This window comes from Temnothorax longispinosus, chromosome 7, assembly GCF_030848805.1.
Source record: "Temnothorax longispinosus isolate EJ_2023e chromosome 7, Tlon_JGU_v1, whole genome shotgun sequence".
NCBI lineage: Eukaryota > Metazoa > Arthropoda > Insecta > Hymenoptera > Formicidae > Temnothorax > Temnothorax longispinosus.
Window position 1 is genome coordinate 18,852,141 of NC_092364.1, and position 22,067 is coordinate 18,874,207.

The 22,067-nt window shown below is 44.0% G+C and overlaps 1 protein-coding gene across 10 annotated transcripts in view; it reads right to left on the minus strand.

Annotated features, from left to right (window-relative positions):
- The window catches only part of Soxn (SRY-box transcription factor soxNeuro), a 280,985-nt gene that overhangs the window by 38,056 nt on the left and 220,862 nt on the right, over positions 1 to 22,067 (minus strand). For 9 of the 10 annotated variants that reach the window (XR_011732851.1, XR_011732846.1, XR_011732850.1 and 6 more), the window contains one exon: positions 8,108 to 8,173. The exons of the other annotated variant lie outside the window; for it this stretch is intronic. Coding sequence is in view for 2 of the 9 variants with exons in the window: in XM_071783124.1 (XP_071639225.1) it covers positions 8,108 to 8,173 (66 nt within the window). In the remaining 7 variants the exon portion in view is untranslated. The remainder of the gene's footprint in view (positions 1 to 8,107; positions 8,174 to 22,067) is intronic. 10 annotated transcript variants of the gene reach the window in all.

The following is a 22,067-nucleotide window of genomic DNA, read 5'->3' on the forward strand; positions in this document are numbered from 1 at the left end:
CTTAGGAAATTGGAGTCTAACAAATGACTGACGTGAAGAATCTGATTCGTTTAATGAACGCGTGTAAAACATATGTAAATATGCAGAATGCGATTGACAGCGTTTACTTCTAGTAACTTTTGCATTGGCGATTGAAGCTCACCGCATCTTCGTGCATAAAAGTAATAGCATCTTTTCGAAGCGCCGTCAAATTAGTATATTACCAATGGTCATTGTTAACTGTCTACTATTATGTTGCATATCAGTAACATATAATTTTCTTGCATCGTCATATTACGACACATTACGGCGATGTATGTTATCTCATATACACGCGACGCAGTATTAGTGTCGCTTTGGTGAATATCTTTCAAACGATTAAATCATTGAAGGCATCCTAATAGTATTACGTATGTTTTAACACGTCGATCCATCCTGCCTAAAATTCGTGAGGCTAACAACATAATCGCGATCGAGTCGTATCTCGACTCTCATCGTCGCTATCCGTTGTCGTGTATAAGTTTCTTCCTGTTGTCCGGCACCGATGATACGCGAAGGATCGATCCGATGGAATGCCGCTGCAGAAATAATATCGACTATCCGACCGACTAAAAGGAAAAAGGGGAGAAAGAGAAAGAGAAAGAGAGAGAGAAGCAGAATCAGAGAGAGAGAGACGCAGAATGATGCACGCGCGAAGAAAGAGAGGAGACGCGGCAGCGAGAAAAAATTCTCTCGAGGGGGGAAAAAAGATGGAAGAAACGAGCGGAGAAGAAGCCGTCGAGTCATCGGGCAAACGAGCCGATATTTTCGCACCTCGCTCGACCGGACGGATGGACGGACGCTCAGGCTCAGGTAAGAAGAGGAGGAGGAGGAGGAGACGCGAGAGGCCGAGGAGGAGGCTGCAATGAATTTCGCGCTACCTGAAGACGAGGCGAAGGAGGAAGCGCGGAGGCGCGCGAGAGGAGACGACGCGCGGTGGTAAAAAATAAAAGGACTACGACGACTACCGGGAGGGAGCTGTTCGCGTCCGCGGCGAAGGTGAAGGAAGAGGGAGAAGTACGACGGGGATGCGAACGAAGGAAGGATAGCGAGAACGAGGAGACGAAGGAGCCACGTCGGTCGTGGCGATGGAGACTGGGGCCCGATTTATTGGCGAGTTTAAAAGAACTCGGACCCTCGACATAACTCAGCATTCGCCTGATGTTGACTGAGTGGCCGACTCGCTCGCGCGAGGCCATAGGCGCGGATAGGCGCAACGTACCTGGCCTGTCAGCTTCGGTTATCGTCAGGCACCTCGTCTGCCAATCAAAGAGCATTCACCGGTACTAAGTGGCTCGGCTTAATTAAGCGCGGGAACGAGACATCGTAACGCTGGTATACGTGCGAGCGAGACGAGGCCCGCGCGGCCGGGCCGTTCGCTTCTTTTCCACGGGTCGTTGCGTCGTGAAAAATATATTCCCTTGCGGGAACGCGATTGCCGCGTAGGGCGAGCAACGTCTCGGAAAATTAGGACGATACGGTTCACTTTGGATTCACTTTGATATTTCCGACGGTGCGTGTTTTTAGAAAAATTTGCTGAAACCTTGAGCCACGTTTAAAGTGACAAACTACGGAGATGTCAAAGAGCCGCTTTTTTGACCTTTGTGCCAAAAGTTTTCGGCAAAATCTTGGGAAATTAGTTACGCGAGATTTTTCTTCAGTAATGTCTACCATACAGTACTTACAATTTATATATATAACTGTCATGTGCAAGCACGAAATATTCAAAGAAATAATTTTACTTCAATTAGATTGAATTGTAGCTAAATACACGGAACAGTTATACTACAATTTCTAACAAATATAGGGGAACGCATAAAAAATATTGATTATAACATTTAAAAAATACATTTACACCTACTCATCAACGCCGGCCAGAAGTCGAAAGCGATAAATCAGTATGATTCGCGCTTCTCGCGTGCACCGAGAGAATAACTGCCGCCTAATCCGGCGTGTCATTCGATCGTGCGGCGCAATAAAGTCGAATGACGAGCCAATAAAATATTTATGGAATCGTATGCAAGCACGGGAACGTGCGCTCACCCCTGTGTTTCCCCCCCGGTGGTTACACGATGTTTACCCCACGACAATCCCCTCCGCCCCTCCCCCGAGGACCGTTCTCGCAAATATACGTATTGTACCGTAGCGAGTAGGCGCGCGAGGAGAAGAGACTCTCTCGCCGAAATCCCCCAACACCATCGCCCCGTTGCCGAACATCGTCTCTCGATCGAGATCATTCCGGATCATTTTTTGCGCGTTGTCTGGTACAACGAGGCCCATGGGACCGGGAGAATCGTGACCCAAAAATACCCTTCGCTGGGGGCGCAGGCAAATCAATTTACACTGTTCGCTATCTAATGTCCTACTTTTCAATATAACTTATATATAATTCGCGATGTATCTTTAATGTCTCAACTTCATATTCTAAACGCAAAATGCCTGCGGCTTCTATAACTATAATAAATAAATAAATGTTTTATTTGAAAACATTTGTATATTTTTATTATAGTTATTGCAGCGAGATGTCAACTGATGTACTCTGTGCACTAGCGCGAACATAAACATTGGCGGATTAAATACTTCTATGAAAAGTTGATCGACACATCGAGGTGTCGGACCCTTTTCATTTGCGCGATCCACTCGCAAAGCCAGAGCGCATGTTGAAGAAGGAATCGAACGGTAGTTTCGATCAACGAACATTCCACACGAGAGTATACGATCCCTGGATCCTTTCGGTGCCATCGACGACAAGTAACCCTCATAGAGCAACGCAGCTGGAGCCCGAAATCCCTCTTTTTTGCACAGCTGCCCTAAGGATGCCTGCGCAGGAACGCAAAAGCCCCGACGAAGCACCCCACCGAGACGAATGCGGATACGCAGTTAGCCCTCTCTCTCTCTTTCTCCGTCTCTCTCCCGCTCTTCTTTCTCTCAACATAGTCATGCTGAACGTCGTAATCCTTTCTCGATCACGCGCTCGCGTCCATCATCGGTCTAACATGCACCTCTTCGGGAAGCGCATTAAAATCTCATTGGGTGTCGAGTACAAGGGGGATCTCTCACAGAACTGCACCCTTTCGCGACGTAAATATCGCACGGCGATGATACTAATAAAAATCAAAATATCATCCTGTAAGCTCGGTATGACGGTTTAATTAGCTAACGGCGGATTTCAGTTATTTGTATCTCTTTTCTTTCGTGTGACCGCGCGGCACTAAAGAAAGTAGGGTGCGCGCGAACGATGTGGGCACCGCTGATGAAGGGATCGATAAGAAGACGAGGCAATGTCCAGAGGTATCCATTAGAGAGTTAACGCGTCTATTAAAGTGTTAAAAGAGAGTCTTCTCTCGATGTGACATCTGGATTTAACCTGTCGCTTCCCGACAAAGATATATCTATCGCGCATCAAACTCATCTTTATAATGAGATCCAATGATTCTGCATTATATACGTTTTCTTCTTCCTAGCATTCACGTATTATTTCGGACGATCAGGAAAACAGTCATCGCGTGTCAAGCTAGATAAGAAAGTGAACCCTTAACCGAGCCGAGAGCTGGATTTTTTGCGAGGCCTCATTTCCTGGTTTAATTCCTATTTAGTGTAGTTTTCAGGTAACGTCCGTTAAAATTGGTCAGCACTCTGTTACAATGTGTGTCAGCGCAGGGGAAAAAAAGGTGAATTTTTTGCAACAATTCGGCGTGCCGCGGGCAGTGTTTAAACGAGCACAAATAACCATAATGAGGTTGCCACGAAAATTCTGTTCAAAATTCAGAGCGAGCATTCGTAAATGCGCGTGCATCCCGAAAAGACGAACGTTCTCAGAAGGATAAACTCTAATATATGCAAATCCCTAGTGCGGTCGAAATGCGAGAAAGTAGCCGAAACACGGCATTCGCGGAATCGATTCATAACTCGGTGACCATGGACAGGATGCACCATTAATAGCTGCGGCCCTTTATACAGGGTGTCCGAGAAATTATGATCAGTAATAACGAGGATGCGTTCTAGAATTTGAAGCTCACTTTTCTTAAAGAACACGATTTATTTATTATATATCTTCTTTTTAATTTAAATTTAATTGATTACTTTTGATATTTCGTGACTTTCCTCGAAAAGAATATAAATAATCGTATTAATTACAGAATACTAAAAGAGAAGTATTAAACTTTTGATTTCTCCAAACTAGTAACGTTCCAGTGAACCACAATTTATACTCTAGTCAAATTTGCATGTTTCGCAAATTAATGTCCAATAAAAGAAAACCTATAGTTTCTTTCGATCAAGGGAAAAAGAAGATGTAAAACAAGATGTACGAAGAAAGACGAAGGCAATGGCGATAGTAATGCGGCGACGCGGTCAACCGCTATGTTTGTTTTGCTTATCTAAGACAAATTTGCTGCTTGTAAGTGGCACCGAAGGGTCGCCTTTTGACAAACTGAGGGTGTTTCTGGAATCCCCAGACACGAGTATGTAACACACATAGACAACTTTTAGGCGTGTATACGGGAGATCTCTCTTTCTAGCGTCCGGCCGAAACGAGTCCCAGACTCTTTTTCTTCGATTTTTCTCTCCTCGTTCTCTCTCACGCATATCCCTCCCTCTTTCTTCGACCGGCCCTCGTAAAACTTGGTCGACTTTTCCCGACAGTCCGGCATTGACTTTTTCGTGGACGACGGGGAAAAGCGCCATACTTCTGGACTGCAGGAAGCTCCGGATGGTTATTTATTTCGGTCGCCACCGAACGTCCAATGTTATGTGGCGTCCCATTCACGGGAGAATTTACTGCCGATGATCGCTTCCGCAAAGCGAGAGATACATACGTGCCGTTCTTGCGAGGGACAACTCACATTCCAAATATTAGCGCGCGATAAAGCAAAAAAATGCGTTCTTGAGAATTTGACAAACGAGTATCGAGACGTTTCGTTTCAATTCTATGCTGAACATTATAGATATGAGTGTGTAGATTCGTACGTACCGAGACGATATAACTCATGGTGTAATAAGTATCATTTTCATATTAAGGAAATAAATATCGTGTTAAAAGGAAAGGGGGCATGTAGGCATGTATCGCAAGGAAAATAAATCGCACAACAACAAATGGATAATTAACGGTTCTATCGCAAGCGCACGTTGAAAATCATACGAGATACATATCGCGATCATTAAGCGCGCGATGGGAGAATAATATGTATTAATTAGCGGACTTTAACGCTCTGATGCTTTCCCTAACAAAGGGAAAACGCGGCTAATGTAAGACGTTAATCAGATTTACGGCGCAGCCCGATGGCCATAAATCTACGGAAATAGCCGGTGAACCGTATCGCCAAATCGCGCTGCCGACAGGAAGAATCCGATCGAGCATTACTCTTCGGTCGAGTAGGGCGAGAGACGGTCTCTCCCGGCGTAATTAATTATTAATTAGGATTACCGTCTCCACCCCGGGGGCGACCTCTCGACGACGACGTAACGACTTCCTTCGTGCCTTCGCCCCTAAAATAAACGGGCGACTGCACGAAGACTGCTAAGTAACTCCATGAATTTTCCGGCTGCGCCCCCGGAGCTGCTCGTGCCCTCTTCACGGGAGGGAAGGGTGTAGCTTCTAATCATCCCTATCTCCTGGCCACACCCTCGCCTTCAATGACCACGGAGTCTATCTTTTCCGCGAGGAGTATTCTTACTTTTTTTCCCTTCCTGTGTTCGACGAAGTTCCCTCCAACTCTTCGCCATATTTTTTCCTTTTCCTTTTTTTTTTTCAATACGACAGGCTGCGTTTCCTCGTCGTTCTGACCGACCATTTTTCCTCGCTTTCGCCGCTAATACGACACTAAATCGGCCTTAGGCCGTCCTGGGTCATGGCGAAAGGCGTCAACGGCTGGCCTTAACGAATCTTCGGATGTTCTCCCTGACGCGTATACGGCTGAGACCTGCGTGCGACACGCGAGCTCTCCGGCGTGCACTACGATTTGAGAATTTATTCTCTAGGCGCTGTCATTATTTCCCTTTTTGCTTCACGAATCCGCTGGTGTCAGTCGTAAACTAATTCGAAGTACATTTAACCCGCTCGCTCACGGAACGTTCTCGACGACGAACGGACACGCAAGTTGAGCAAGCCTCAAATGGGAGGCACATTATTCTTCAAGCAATTGATTTTAAAACCCACCGTTCTTTGACGGTCCAGTTCAAACGCATTATAAATTACTCATGGTTACAACAAGATTACAAATGGTTACCAAAGTAAAGTAAGAGCGAACAACGTATAAATTACTTTTTCATTCAAATTATGTGTAAACAATTTTGTCGTTAATTACGGTATAAACAACTTGAATGATTTATCATGCGAATCAATGATGGCTGACAAGATGCGCGACGCTTGAATTAATTGCCGGAGATTGTCTCGCGCGCGTCTATATGTGCGTCCGTGTGTCTGTGTCACGGAAATACATTCATCTTCACGCGGACGCACGTCGCACGCTCGAATCGTGACGAAGAAATCGACGGCGGGAAACGGGAGGGCGCGAAAAGGGGAAAGGCGGAAGTAAATCATGCAACCCCCGTGACGACGTCGGTGCGATGACAAACGAGCACCGTCGACGTCATCGCGCAAGAAGTGGAAGCGACATCTGATAACGACCTTAATCGCATTAAGGTACCGTCCCGGGTCCCTCCCCCGTACAATCCTCCGCCAGTCCGTGATCGCGTCCCTAATGTTCTGAGAAAAACCACCACAATTGCAGATAAATCGCTCCTGACCGAAAGTACCAAGTACACGGAAGGGGGCGAGATATCCATATCTCTCCGTTGACAGCTTCTGTTTTATGCGCGGCGAGAAGGTTGATGATAATTACCGCTTCAAATTGAATTCGCGAAAAGCATGTCTTAAATCAGAATCGTGTGTCGACAATGATGTGGCAAAGGGAAAGTCAAGTGCGCCATCGAATATCACCCGAAAATTGAGCCACCTCGTTTCATTTCGAGAGAGCGGTAAGGTGATGCCTCATCCCCCACGCACACACAAAAAGCATTCGTCACGCGTCGTTCTCGAGGGTCGCGGCATTCTCGACGACTTAAACACACTTGTGCCCCTCAGAAAGAATGAATTCAGCTCGCAGAGAAGGGTTAAGCACGCGGCACTTTTCGCAGTGTATCGCGTACGATGTGCAGGTCGTGGCACCGCCGGATTACCCGCGCGCGATCCGGTGGTGAGTTTGTAGAGCCCGTCATAAATTAACGCAAAGGCGAGAGAATGGCGTTACGGGTGGGTGAGATGGGGGAAAAAAAGGAAGGCGGTAGAAAGAGAGAGCGGCGGCCCTTCGCGGTCCTACGCAGGTACTACGGCGACAACACGTGACGACAATATGCTGCGCGCAACAAAATCATCCCAGGGAACGAGGGAGAAGGAAAGAGAGCCAGAGAGAGGGAGGAAGTTCAACCCCCTCTGACGACAATGCGACATTTCATTATTAACCCTCCCGTTGCGCCACCGCCGTGTGCTCGACCCCCAAAGCGAGATTCAAATTAAACACGCAAATATTTGCGTATTTTATTCCCGGGGTTTTGTCGGCCGGCCGCGTTTTGTTACCTGCTCGCGCAGCGCGCGCCGAGTTTAATTCGTTTTGTTATAAATACATCAGCGGTCGCGGCAAATTACCTTTTACGAGTGCAGCGGGTGATGGAGGGAGGAGGCAAGGGAAAGAGAAAGAGAGAGAAAGAACGAGGGGAGAAGAAAAAAATGCACGCGCGCGAGGAAAACCTCGCGCGGCGATGGAATAACGGCGATGATAGATTTTTCGGCAAAATTGAGTGTGAATGGTGGCGAATTATACAAAAATTCATGCCCATTGTTTCGGAAATGTGCCCGCTGTTTAACGCCGCACCGGTTAAAACAGTTAAAAATCTCCCCGGGGGGGGATCGCCCGCGCGTCAACGTGCAACGGTTAACTTCGTTTTCGGCAAAAAACCCGCGGTGTGTATTTTTGTTAACCTCGCGATCAAAAATAGATACGCGGTAAAATAGATAAAAATACATATTAAAAGGTGACATAATCTCGCTGTCGCGAGGTCGGATCGATCAGAAAAATTAAATTGTACTCACCATGCTCGTACGGATTCGGAGTAGCAACCGGTTTCCGGGTTCAACATTTTACGATCGCTATCTGACCTGAAAGACAGAGAAAACATAAAACTCATTAATACCCAGTTCTATTATTTGTATAACAAAATATATATATCGCTATAATACAGGAATTAATTTTATTAACGTTTCTAATTAACGACGCGACGCGGGTCGCTTCCGGCTATTTCGCATTTCGCGCAAATATCCTCTTGCAGAAGAAGCAGTTAACGAGCGCGACGACGACGACGACGACGACGATGAGGCTGTCGGCAGTCGGCGGGACGTATTTTCGCCCAACCTGTTAACAGTGACGTCAGTAAAGATAGACGAGCGACAACCGGCCATTATCGTCTCAACGTAGTCGACACGCGGGATGAATAATATACGCGCGTAACGAACGCGCAGGGCGGCGTCGATGGTGACAAGGTGTAGACCCGTGTTGTGCGGCGGAGTGTGGAGCACGACGTACTTATGTGTCGATACGTTTATTTGCAATACGCCTATCGCGCGTGTAATAACGAAACACACGCGCGCGCGCGGGCGCGCACACACACATACATACTTCGCCTCTCTCTTACTACATCTACATATTATACCGTCGTGACTCCGCGGCATTAATACATTATCCGTTAGCGGAATTTATTGGGCGCTCTTTTCGACGCGAACGCTTTCGTATCGGCTTTATCGAGTTATCACTGGCGCTGCTGACAGAAAATATCAGATTTTTGTCGACTAATGAAACGTAATTATTGTCGGAAACGAATAGAAATGTATAATATATATGAGTTAACATTAAATAGGACGAAATGATGAATATTAAATCTTCATTACAGTCAACCGGTATCTCTCGGAGTTTTGTTGCCGCGACATAATGTGATTTAAGAACTTACGGCGCTATATCAAATGGACTAACGGGTACTTATTGCCATAATCGCGTTATATAGGCGCGTTTTACGAAGCCTCTTGTCACGGTCAGAAACGTATAATAAGTTACACAAAGGAGCTACTGGAATCTGCCGCACGCATATTACATCGTGCAGCCGTCGAATAATATCTCTAATGAAACGGAACGTTTATCCCAAAGTCACGGCTAATCCTTTGATTTCTTAATCGGAACACGGGCGTGTGTTTGCGTGTTGTGACAGCGGGCATTATCGTGCGACCGATTACGTGCGACATCGTGGGCTATAGGTGAGAGCGGGGTGGGGTCGTGAGAACCCCATCTGCCCACAGAAAGGGTGGACGGGGCAAGCGCGGATCGAAAGCGGGAACGAGGTAGGAGGCGCGCTTTCTCGTCGAGGGTGGAAATCACTGTCCGCAGGCATTAGGCATTCATGCGTGTCGGTTGCGTGAGTCCCCGTCGCCGCACCCCCCATACGCTCGCGCGCGCGCGCGCGCGTATGTGTGTGTGTGGGAATGTGAATTCACCATGGTGAATACCGCCGACGCTATAATTCGGTAGGGGTCGGTAGGAATGTGATTTTTGGTCGGCGCAATATGTCGCCGGGACAAGCAGATTCGCCCTCGGCGAATAGGTTGTTTGCCGGAGAATCGGAAGAACGGAGAGCGAAAGGTGAGCTCGACCAAAGCTGCTGGAGAACGCGGCAGAACGCGGGACAAAGAGTGAAATCGTTTTTCTTTATTGTGCCGCAAATAGAAGCGGTCTGTTTTTTCACTTTCTATGTTTTTCACTATGAGAAGCCGCGCGCGGAAAAGTCCTCGCCGCGGAAAATCGTCGATACGCGATAAAAGCGTGTGTCAAGTAGATAAATCGCCACCGAGAGATCTCTCACTGTGTAATCGAGCTGTCGTTAGCGATTATTGGCAACGATATACAAATTGGACGGTGAATAATGTTGAGACTGGGCGTTTCGCGCATTACATTGCGCTACGGAATGCGAAAAGGCGCTGAGCACTGTGATGCACTTGCATTCGTAGAAATTTGTAACGCAACGCGGAGACAACACTCTCGGCTCTCGTAATCCGAGAGAATTGCCGCGGTAGCTTGATGCGAACACGAAATTTACACGACAATTGGATCGCGTTGCCGAGATTTCGAGATGATCTGAATCAACGGGTGTCGATATGCAATTATTCATCGTATGGAAATTTTATGATGCAAGCGATATTTCTTATATTTCTTGCATTTTGATTAATTCGCCGGCTCGCGAGAAAATCATGTAACTACAGATATATACTTTTATTTTGATAATTCCGATAAACTCTAATTAAAATCGTTTTATCCATAATCGGTAAAGCCGCAGCGAAGCACTTTGAGTCTGTACGCAGAGATTGCCACGATGACAGATTGTACCGAATGACGATCGCACATTCCTTTGTCAAGTAGAGCGTAACTCAGCGGCAAGCATTCGAATTAATAGACGTAGCTTTCGATCTATCTTTGGGCATGACCACAGAGTGGTGTGACTTATGCAAGCATTCGATTTCACCGAAAGTATAACGAAGATATACATATTCGGTATTAAATATAGAAGAATAAATACACACAATATAAATATACTATAAACAATTATTAAATCATTAAACATTAACAGTTTATATATATATATATATATATATATATATATATATACAAACAAATATACATAAATCAAATATGAAAAGTACAGGGGAAAAACAATTAATATCTATCCGGAGTAATTTTGAGAAAAATGCAATTTTAAGTTTCAAGAAATATCTCAGAAAGCTATTGTAAAAAGTACTATCAAAAACCATTTAAAATATATCTCTACACAAAGTATTTTATATGAAAAAAGGTTTTGCAAATTGTCCTAAGAAAACACGGCATTCTTTGAGATTTAAGAACAATGATTAATCATCGATCAAGACAGTTTAAATATCTTTTGACGTACCGAAACAACGAATTTTGCAAGGTCATTTGCAGACATTTAGAAAAGACACACAGTAGGTGGTCGAGAAAATAGAGAAAAAAATATTTAAGAAATCGGAACTGCAGACAGTTTTAAGTGTCGCTCCACTTAACCATTTGTCAAAGTGACAAGACAATTTCACCCCCGAAACTACCACCCCCCTTGGTTGACGAGTTCAACTCGCTCTCTCCTGGCACGAATATCATCAATCAAAGCTATACGGAGCTTTACGGAGATTGGATATTCTATTTTCAACCAAGAGAAACCTACCCTCGGACAGGAAATTTTTGCGTCGCAAAATGTCGCTTGTAAATACTGACAAATGCGTGCGCACCAAGATTAACGACTTTTCAATCTTCTGATCTCATTTAATTCTCGACGAGTGAGGAAAATCGTGATAAAAATTACTACGGCTGTTACTACCATTTATTTTAACATTAACATTACATGATGGCAAGTGCAATCGTTTAACGTAGAATGCAATTTATCAAACAAATTTGCAATCGTAATTTCATTGGAGATGGATCGATAATCGCCCGATACATATAGGCGATCTCTTTCGACATAAGACCTGCGATGCATTGCGCAAATACCGTGTCCCCCGTGGCATAATCACTGTACTTAAGGGGAGTGGTTGTTCCACCCGTGTGACCGGGTTCCCATAACCTCGGCGTTATTAAATGCCAAAGCGAAATCTCGTCGTTCACGTTGTGCCGTCCCACACGATCGGCCGTTTTGGCAGGTGCTTCGTCCACGGATTTCCCATAAAAAGGGAACGCCGTGCGCGCGCGACTTTAATTATGCTCCACCTGCCCTCGTCGAAATTCCCATGCTGACACGATGGGGAAATCCGACGCGATTTCTCGTCGCCGGTAACCGGGCGGTGTTACGCATAAATCAGGGTGAACGAATATTATTTAAATATTTATGACGATTGTAACTGTAATGGCATGCGTAACCCCCTCGTTAACACGTTGACAGAAGAGACGGTCCTGACAACTTTCAAATATATAGATATCGAATTTCGCTATAACATTATAATCGTTGAATTTAACTTTGTATAATAATTTTCAAAACGCAAAACAGTTTTATATATTTTTTAAATTTTTAAATAAAACAGAATAAGAATTACCTTTGGTGAGTGCGAGTCGGTGAGTGTTTCAAATTTAATTACAATTCGCGAAACATTATTCCCTTCATCAGCTCGCAATGGCGTATCCCAACAAGGAGCTGTGTTAACGGAAATAACGGGATCGTCGCAATCAGCGTAGCCACTCATACAAGCCTGTACACAAAACTGCCACCGAGCACATTGCGAGGTGAATTTCGCGGAACGCGCCGTCGCCGAAATGAAATATCTGAGTTATCGCGCGCTCGCCAAGTTCGCCACGCGTCGAACAATAAAAAGGAAAGGAAGGAAAGAGAAGGCTCAAAACGCGAGCTATTTCGTGAACGCAGAGAAGATAGGGTTAAAATCTGGCCAGCTCACGTCGCCGCGATGCCAGGCGTCGGTATCCGTTTAACAAATCGCCCTTTTAATCACGAGTGGCTAGCTGCCTCGAGTCATTTGGCCCTAATGGCGGCCTCTTGTTTAGGCGCACCGGCCGCAACGCGGTAGGTTGCCGAGCAATTTCGTTCGGGGCCGCGCCGATACGCCGACGTTTTGTTTAAACCACCCCGGCTCATTAGTCATCGTTCGCGGACGGCACAAAGTAATCTTTTGACGTGCGATCCGCGAGGCGAGCCTCGATCGACGCAGCTGAAAGAGACGCCTGTGTGTCAAAATAAAGCTCGCGTGCCTCTGGATTTGTCCGGAGATCGGACCACCTTCACCTGGCGGATCATTTGTAAGCGATATGACTCAAATATAAGTGTTTAGATAAATAAAAAATCACGATATAAAATAGTGTCTTGTAAATGTAGTGTAATGAGCATATCAATGTTCAAAATAAATTAAGTACAGAACGCTCGCATTTTTTCTGACATAAGTCTCACGCATTTTACTCTTCACAAATTGCTAAGCATAATATTTGCACGTAAAACGATGTTGCCATCTCCCACTTATGCTACACCTCTCATGTCTCCTTACAGTGCCAGACTAGAGTCAAGCTCAACAGGGTCTTCTTTCCCCGCTAATTTTTCCAAGCCCGTTCCCTTGGCAGTGGTTTCGCTAGATAGTAGATAGGGACAGTGGGAATCTCGATATGTATTGCTCATTCAATGTGCTTTCAAGTTTCAGAATTTTTAAATTTATTCGTAACGTTTTAATGGAACGTATATTTTAAATTATCCTGCATTGTCCGAAATGTAATGCTCATGTCCTAAGAACAGCGCGTTTTGACGAACGCAGACTATCTAATAACAACATTGGTAAAGTCAACGAGCCGCTACGGTCTCATCAGCGGATGAAATCAGCGCGTAGGTTCCGCACCCTTCCGGTTCCGGTGTTCCGGTAGGCTAGCTCTATCTCCCGCTCTCTCGCTCTTTCTCTCTCTCTCTCCTTCCTCATCGTCACGGGGAACCCCTGGCTTCCGGTATTCAGGTGGGATACACGCTCAGCCGAGCGTCGTGACGCCTCGAATCCATGGATCCATGGATCCTACTTCTCTCCCGCTTGCCCCGTTCCGCAATAGGTCGCACGTCGCACTCGCTTTCGATGGTATTTCCGGCAGTGCGACAACACGAAATTGAATTTACTGGGATCTTATCTCCCTGCGCCGCACGAATTAATTAAAGTCAAAGGCGTTCAGTGGTAAGAGAGAACAAGCTATTTTAATTCATTCGACAGTCATATTTAAGTAAAGTAAAAAAAAAAGTATTATTCGTATTTTTCCGTCGCGCGATTTTTTATTTATCTATGCTGCAATATGAGTCCATTTTTGCCTGTCTCGACGCAAAGATACGATTATAGCGTTTAGATACGATCGCAACCTGTTACGATAAGTCTTTCATGCCGCGATGGGTTCCAAAATGCTCGCGAGGACGCTTTTGAGGAAAAAAAAATATTCGCGCGTACATTTGGCGGCTTTACGCACTAGCCATTTTTATTGCGCCACTTTTTCACTCGACAATGCCGAGCGAGCGTGACGCACACGGGTTCGCGCGGGTTCGTGACGCTGGTTTTTTAGGCTCGGCCGATGGGAAAAAGCGATCGCGACCGGAAGTGGAAGTGGAAGTGGAAATTGAGGCAATGAGAGCGTAGCCCGACGCCGCTCTTATCGAGACATCGTCGGTCGCTGGTTTCCGCAATTTCCTATCTGTCGACTGTGTATACGTCCTGCAATAAAAATACATTTCATCACGCTGCGTCGCACCAAAATTCGCGTCCACGCGCGTCGATTGACCGACCGAGCTTATTCGAAACGCGCAAATTTCGCGTACAAATTGCGGAATAAATGCGAGATAAGGAGTCGAGATAAAGAGGGTGATGTAACAATTGCATTGACAATATACAGATGTGAATTTTTCAGATTTATGTAAAATGGTATTTACTTTTTATATTACAGTACAGTGGTAAATTATTTGCTGTTATTGGCTATGTTATTTGCTATTATTAGCATTTATTGATATCAATCAGTCATCGATAAATCTTAATTGGGAAGAAGAGAGAGTCGTCTGTACGTGTTAACGATAGATTATCATATACGAGAAATACTAATTACGTTTCTCTGCAAAATACCACTGTCTCGTTCGAGATTGTGCTTAATTACAACACTACTTATTAGTGACGCCAAATGTTTCATCAGACCTACGAGAGATAATATCTATTTGTAGTATCAACTTCCAATATTGGTAAAACTGTAGTTGTTAAAAAATTTTGTAATAAAATCAGCTGTATTAGAAATTGATATATTTGTTGAAATCAATAATCTTTTCGATCTGAAACAAAGAATTAGGTCGTTGACAGATATAACATGTATGACAAGGAAAAGTAAATAAATGTTATGGTCAGACGCTGTTTTTCCAAAGCGCACTCAAAAACTGTCTATTGGATTAAAGCAAACCTAAGAATATTATTAGAGATGATATTTGCGTGTCGAACGAGCAGCGGCAGCGCGTGGGTCGCCTTTTGTGCGTGGCGGCAAATATTTTCCGAGGTATGCGAAATCCTGGCATCGGTTTCGTCCGAATTGAGGACGGTTCGATGGCGACGGCGAAAACTAACCGTGAAGAGAAGAGCTGCGGTATACGGAAAGGCGAGGGGGGGACAGCGAGCAGGGGCCGCGGGGGGAAATTTACCCTAGCGGCAACATTGCGAGAGTGCACACCTGGCCGAGAGCTGTGCGGCAGCTGCGGCTACAGACCCTCCGACGCCGACAGGGGATGAAAAGGGGAGGGAAAACGAGCGCAGAGCGGCGAGTCGTTGTGGGGCCATCCACGGTTGTCGCGCGCGCGCAAGAGAGAGAGAAGGGGAGAAAGAGGAGTGCAGGGAGAGGTGCGCAGGGGTCTGGATGCTGAGATTTCAGTTACGTATTTCGTCCTGCGAAGATTCCGACGCCGCTCGACGCTGAAAAACGAATAGGGATAAAATATGCGACTATTTCGACTGCTACGATAAACGACACTTCTGTACTGGATGCAACATAAATGCGGAAAAGCAGATCAATAGGCCCGCATTTCACGTTCCACGTTAAGTATGAGTGTACACATCGCTTTTTCAATGGAGCAAACATAAATAAAAAAAAATACCAAAGACGTTGAACGCGTAACGAGAAAACACTGTTGTATTTTAAACCTCCCGAGCGGCGTCGTAATTAATTAAATGATTGAATAATCAAGCAGTTAAAATTATGAAAACAGCGCGACTTTTCAATAGAAAAAAAAAAATATTTCTCGATGTAATCCTTTTTTTTCTTCGCGCTAGTTCCTTAAACCATTATTTTGCGCTCTCTTGACACAGTTCCTTTCGAAGGGCGTGCAGGTGAATTTATTCAAATGCCGATCGATTCAAAAGGGCTCATCGACACAAGCATTCTACCGTCTCTCCTTTTCTTTCCCTCTCCGCGTGTCTCTTTCTCTTTCGCTCTCTTTTGTCATTCACCGTACACGGCTCTCTTATACGACGATCTTCGTCAGCACGAGGGCTAGGGACAATGACCGTGATATACGATTCTCAAATTTGTTTATAAATGCTCAGGATGGCGCCCGTTCAAGAATACCCGAGCCACAGCCTGTCGCGCGAAAAATGCGTCTTCCTTCACATTCCCCGTTATGAAACCGACAGGTTACTCATAAGAAGTTACGTCAAGGGCAAGGGTTATTGAGTCATCACATACTTGCTCCACTGCACGGGCGTATGGATGACCTATTTATAGAATTATCATATTATCAAGTCATAATGAATAAAAGATCAATCTTCCGGTTGAAAAAAATTATTCCGTAACGTTCCGAGCATTTCATTTTTTTGCCTCTTTGCAGAGAAAGAAAAATAATTATAAGAAAGAGAAACTATATGCCAAACGCGGAAGATTTCCATAGAACTCCTGAACCGAAACCCTTTTTTTTCGCGTGCTATTGCAGAATTGTGTCATTGTTTTGTCTCTCTTAAATTACGCAGGGTAGCGCCAAACGACCGAATTAAGGAAAATGAAAAATGTTTACCGGACAGTTGGTGTAGCAAAGCAAGTATTACCTCGAAGAGACAAAGCTGCGCGGGACAAAATTACAAAAGAAGCGTGTCCGAGGCAAGGAGGAAGATCCGGGAGCCTAAGTTTATTTACATCACAGTGCCAGGCTGGCTCTCTCGTTGCTTTGTGGCATGCTTGCCATAATGCATATTAATAGGAAATAATCCCTACGGGGGTGGGCGCGGCGGAAAGCGACTCAGAATACCTTTCGGGACACCCGACGTGATAGAGAAAGAGAGAAGGAAGAGGGGGAGGGGAGAGAGAGAAAGAGAGAGAGAGAGAGAGAGTCAGAGCAGGAAATATATACTCGCGGATACAAGCGAGGCGCTTTAACGGCGTGACGTGGAAATTTCGTGACGAATTTCCACGCCGGAGATGAATATTCATGCGAGTCGCGCGCGAGCAGTTCGCACTGCTGTTGCTTTTTACAAAACGCGACTGAAAACTCGAAAGCATATCCCAAAAAAGATTGGAATGCATAGAATTAAACGTGTTTCTTTTCCTTCTTTTTTGGGGGGGATTTTGCCGATTCGCTATACTGGCGCTTGACCGGATTCCGAACTTCACGAAATTGTTACATGTATATCGTGCTAGAGATTTCTACCTGACGTCTCTCTCGAAAAAGAAAATTTCGATTACGCTGTAAAAAAAGTACATAAGAATTAGAATAATCGTTTCCCGTAGTTTTTTTGGATGCTGAATACGATCCCGTTTACTAAAGTGTTCTCTATCACAATTTTGATAAATTTCAAAAAGGACTATTTTAGTGTATTTTTGCATATTACATTTACGATATGTGACGTGTTGGAGAAGTTTTATTGCAATAAAAATTAAGTATGTTGTTAGGACTTTCGACTCTTAAAAGGAATTCGAATTTTTACTTTTGACACCCGTCATATTGGCTCCGTCACTTTGAATTTATCAACTTTGATATCAGATTAGTATTCAACGACTTGAAAAATCGTTAAGTTTGACTAATATAATTAAAAAATATTGTATTCAACGTCCAAAAAATTGCAGGAAATGACTCGTCATGTTTTGGTGTTCAAAAAAGTCATTTTTTGTTGAGTTATTAGGCGACAGCCACAGGAAAAAAATACATTCGATTTACTACTTTCTTCCTTGTTTCCGAGAAAAATTTCCATTTAGAGGACTAATAAAATGTTAAAGAATGCCTGCTGCTCTTTTTTGTGCGATAGTTTTTCTAAAGAACTGTCCCACGAGGCTTAAGGATCTACCTGAAGAAAGTCAGTGTTTAAGTGAAACCTTTTAATGGGATTCCGCAGTTTTAGGCTTATCCTCGGTTTAAAAGGCTTATATTCAGTTCCAATCATTAATATCGTGTCTCTGTCGCTATTTTGCGGCTTTAATGTCGGCTTTCCTTTTGAGAAAACTTTTAGCATCATTGATACGACGACGAGAAATAGACAGACATCAAGACGCGTTCGGCTATACCTGTGCTTAGAAAAACGGCGCCAGTATGTTCGGACACCCCGTCGCGTCGATTTCGTATTTACGTTGCATTATGGATGCAACGTCTCTCCAAACGGTACAAACATGCAGAAAAAATCGCACGTGTTTTTCTTTTCTTTCTTTCGTTCTTTTCCTTCTCTCCTGTTGTTTTTTTCCAAATCGTCGCGTTTGCGTCGCGTCGGTCGGTTGGCTACGAGACGGAGCTGTTCAAATATTAACACGGAAAACATAGGAGATTCCCAGACCTTGCGTGGTTTCGTAACACTGGTAGCCGAGTTTACACGTTTACCCCGAGGTTATCTGTACTCGCTCGTGTTTGCCGACACCTTGGCGTCCTTTTACCCGTGCGCACGTGCGTATTTATACGTATATGTTACATGTGTGTATGTTAAATGTAACTTACAATGCGCAGTAGCCCGCGACCGATCACCCACGCGCGACTCGTCCGCCTTACACGATTACATCACGAGCTCGTATTACATTTATAGTCGGCTCCCCCCTGCACTGGTTCCTATATTTATAATAAGTTCTAATCACGGATAGCGCAAACTGATAAGCGAATCTATTAACATATTCAATATTCGACCGTGCGTACGTGGATGTAATTCTGTCACGTGTGAGCGATTAGAATAATAAAGTCTTCGTAGACGACAATGATTGTGCAACGAACTTTCAGGCAGAAAGCTTAACGGCTTAATTGTTAGTGTGTTTGTGGATTTCATAAAATATTCATATTTTCTTTCATAAAATAACTTAGTAACTCCTTTTAAAAGCTGCAAGACGGTGTAACCACTCACGTATATCATATTATAATAGTGTATTTACTCAAGCATCATATTATAATAGTGTATTTACTCAAGCGAATCGTAGAAATCGTTTCTAATAAGAGCTCTATTAATAGATTCAATATTTGATCAACGTTAGATATATGAAGATCTAAACACCATCAAGTGTGCCGTCAAGCAAACATCGAGCACTAACTAAAATAAAAATATCCAAAAACAACGATGAAGCTTTTTACATCTGACTCCGTTAGTCTGTCAAGATGGTATTAGTTTTCAAATACTGACTGGACCAAATAATCTCATAAATTGACTGTCAGGTATGAAATTTTACTTTGGTTTACATTTTATGATAGAGCAGCTATTTAACCTAACATCTTATAATGAACATTATTATATATATTTTCTAGAATAAAATACGAATCCAAATAAATACTTGCTTAATATTTATAATACAGTATCAATCTAAGTAAAAATCATCATTATCATCTAATATTAGAGTCTAAAGTCCAAATATTGGCTGTAATAAATCACATATTTATTCAATGAAATCGATATTCGTCTACAGTCTCGTTCGTGACACGAGTCCACAAACGATTATAGTATCCACAGTATAACTGTGCAAACATATCGCTTAAAATGCTGTTTAAAAAAGAAAATGGAAAGCAACAAATGATGAAAGATCTGAAATCATTTCTCCGGCATGCCATCGGAGAGAGCCGTCGGCGTTTGCCGGATACGCTCGAATTCACTCTCCGAGAATCCTGAAGTAGAAAATCGGTGCCGCCGCGCCGCGCGCCGCCGACGCGTACCGAAAGCAGTATAACCGGCACAGACAGTTGGGCGCCCAAAAAGCCCGGAGAAGGGCCGCCGGAGAGGTCCTGAGCGAAGGACCTCTCAGGTAGCCGCCGTCTCTCTACCTTCGTTACCGGTCCCCCCCCTCCCCCTGCCCCGCCCTCCCTCAATGATCCATTCGCTCGCATAGCGGCCCAGGAGCCTGTAGTCCACCCCTGAGCGGAGCCTGATCACCCTCCCCCTCGTGTTTTCTCAACGAGCACACCTGGTCCAAGCTAGGTTCTAGGACCGACAGGATGGTTAGACAGATTCTTCTGATTTTTCCTCTTTGTCTTTGCCGCACGGTTTGTCCGTTTCTTTTAACTTTACTCTCTTTAATTTCTTTTTTATATTTTAGTAAGATGCTTTTATTAGTTAACGTAAATTAGTATAAGATAATTTTAGTCAACGATAACAAATTATTATTGGTCAAAATACTCAAAAATCGCTAAAATAATCAGATAAAAATCCTTCCAGCTTTTACTTCTTTAACGTTATCTGTAACGTTTATCCGTAAGGCTCTTGATAAACATACTTTCGACATTGGCATTATTTTATACCAATGATTTATCTTATCGATTCGCCTTAACTGATCGGCAAATGTCAGCTTATATATGGCTTTCTACGAGCTAAAAGACGTGGTGGTAATGCGTCTGTATCGTCTCCGAAGATACCAGCCTCATACCAGATAACAAGGAATCGGTAATCATACACCAGTATCAAGCGAGAGCCCGACTGTTCGCTCGATTCCAAGCGAGAAGAAGAGAATGCAGAAGAAAGAACGGTACGAAGAGAAGAAAGCAAATAGCAAGAGAGAAAGAAAGAGAGGGAGGGACGCAGAGAGAGGTGGTTTCTCGTTACAGAGCTTCCTGTATGGAAATCACAAAATGCCAGTCTCTGGTCCTGAGCCTCGTGTCTGGCACAATAATCTGAGATTTAAATCAAATCTAGGCTATATAAACGACCCCTCTGCGCGCGACCACCGACGTCTTCCGGAAGGTTTGTCCTCTCTCTCTTTCTCTCTTTCCCTCTCCCACCTCTCGCTCTGTCTCTCTCTTTCTGAGTGGAATGTCGAGGACGAGAGGGGGAACAAGAGATCGTTGAGGTAACACTCCGTAATCGATTTTCGTGTATTCAGATAGGAACACGAAATCCTGACACAACATTCTATGTGGCAAACAATATGAGCAGCTTGAAAAAAAAGAGAGGAATAGGTGCCAATTTCAATGGATGTCGTTCAAGTGCATTGTTATTGAATTGATACATATTGATAAAAATTTTATTACGAAAATGGCAGTAATAAAATTCGATTCGGTGTGATATAATAATCAAGTTCGCTTTTAAGTTTTAGAGATAATTAATCGTGATTGAAAAAATTAAATCTAAATTATTTATCTCAAAATTAAAGCTAATTGCTTCTTAAAAATCTAATTAAATCACTATTACAAATTATTGTCTCGCTATTTATTAATTATAAGATCTCATCAACTAGGAATAGAGGAGAAATCATTCCAGTGCATCTCTCGTGTTCTTTCTCTCTCTCTCTCTCTCTCTGCTTCGTGTTCTTCGTTTTTCTTTTTCCTCTTTTTTTTTGCTCCGCTCACTCGTATCCCGAACACGAAGATATTCCAGCTGAGTTGCGCCTTCTCCCGAACTATCGTGGACCGGATCGAATGGCAGCCAGGACCGCTTGAGAGGCAAGACGAAGGGGGAGGGAAGAAGTATCGTGGACTCGAAAAGAGTGTGTAGCCAGGGGTGAAATCCGGTAGCCGCGACCATGTCGATCCACGTTTGCGTTCGACGGGGCGCAAAACGGTCGGGCAGCCGCGAAAAGATTTCGTGGATACGGACGCGGGAGCGGCCATCAAAGATATCGCGATCCGACACTGCGCGGACTCGGACGTTATTTCAGAGTAAAATATCGAGCACGTTAAAATCAACGCAAGTCTTGTGAAAGTACGAAACTGCGATAAAAAAAAAATAAAAAGCATCAGCTCTCTGTCTCCCTTTCTCTGTCTCGCAAGAAAACATGCGGTCTATAATTACACTATATACAGTTAACGTTGCATATGCCTAAATCAACGGTTAAGAAAGTCTTAATAATATATTAATTTTGCATCATTTTGAAATCTCTGTCAAGACTTTCGGGAGGACCATGAGCGAATTATGATGAAACCATAGCAGAAACGTGTTCAAGCCAAGAACACGTGTGCCGCGTGTGCTTTACACCTGGGCACGCTAATTAAGACTCGTTGTGGCTTAAGACTCTAAGAAAACGGGTGAATATTTGTAAGAAAAGAAAAACCAGATGACAAAAAAATCTGACTGTTCA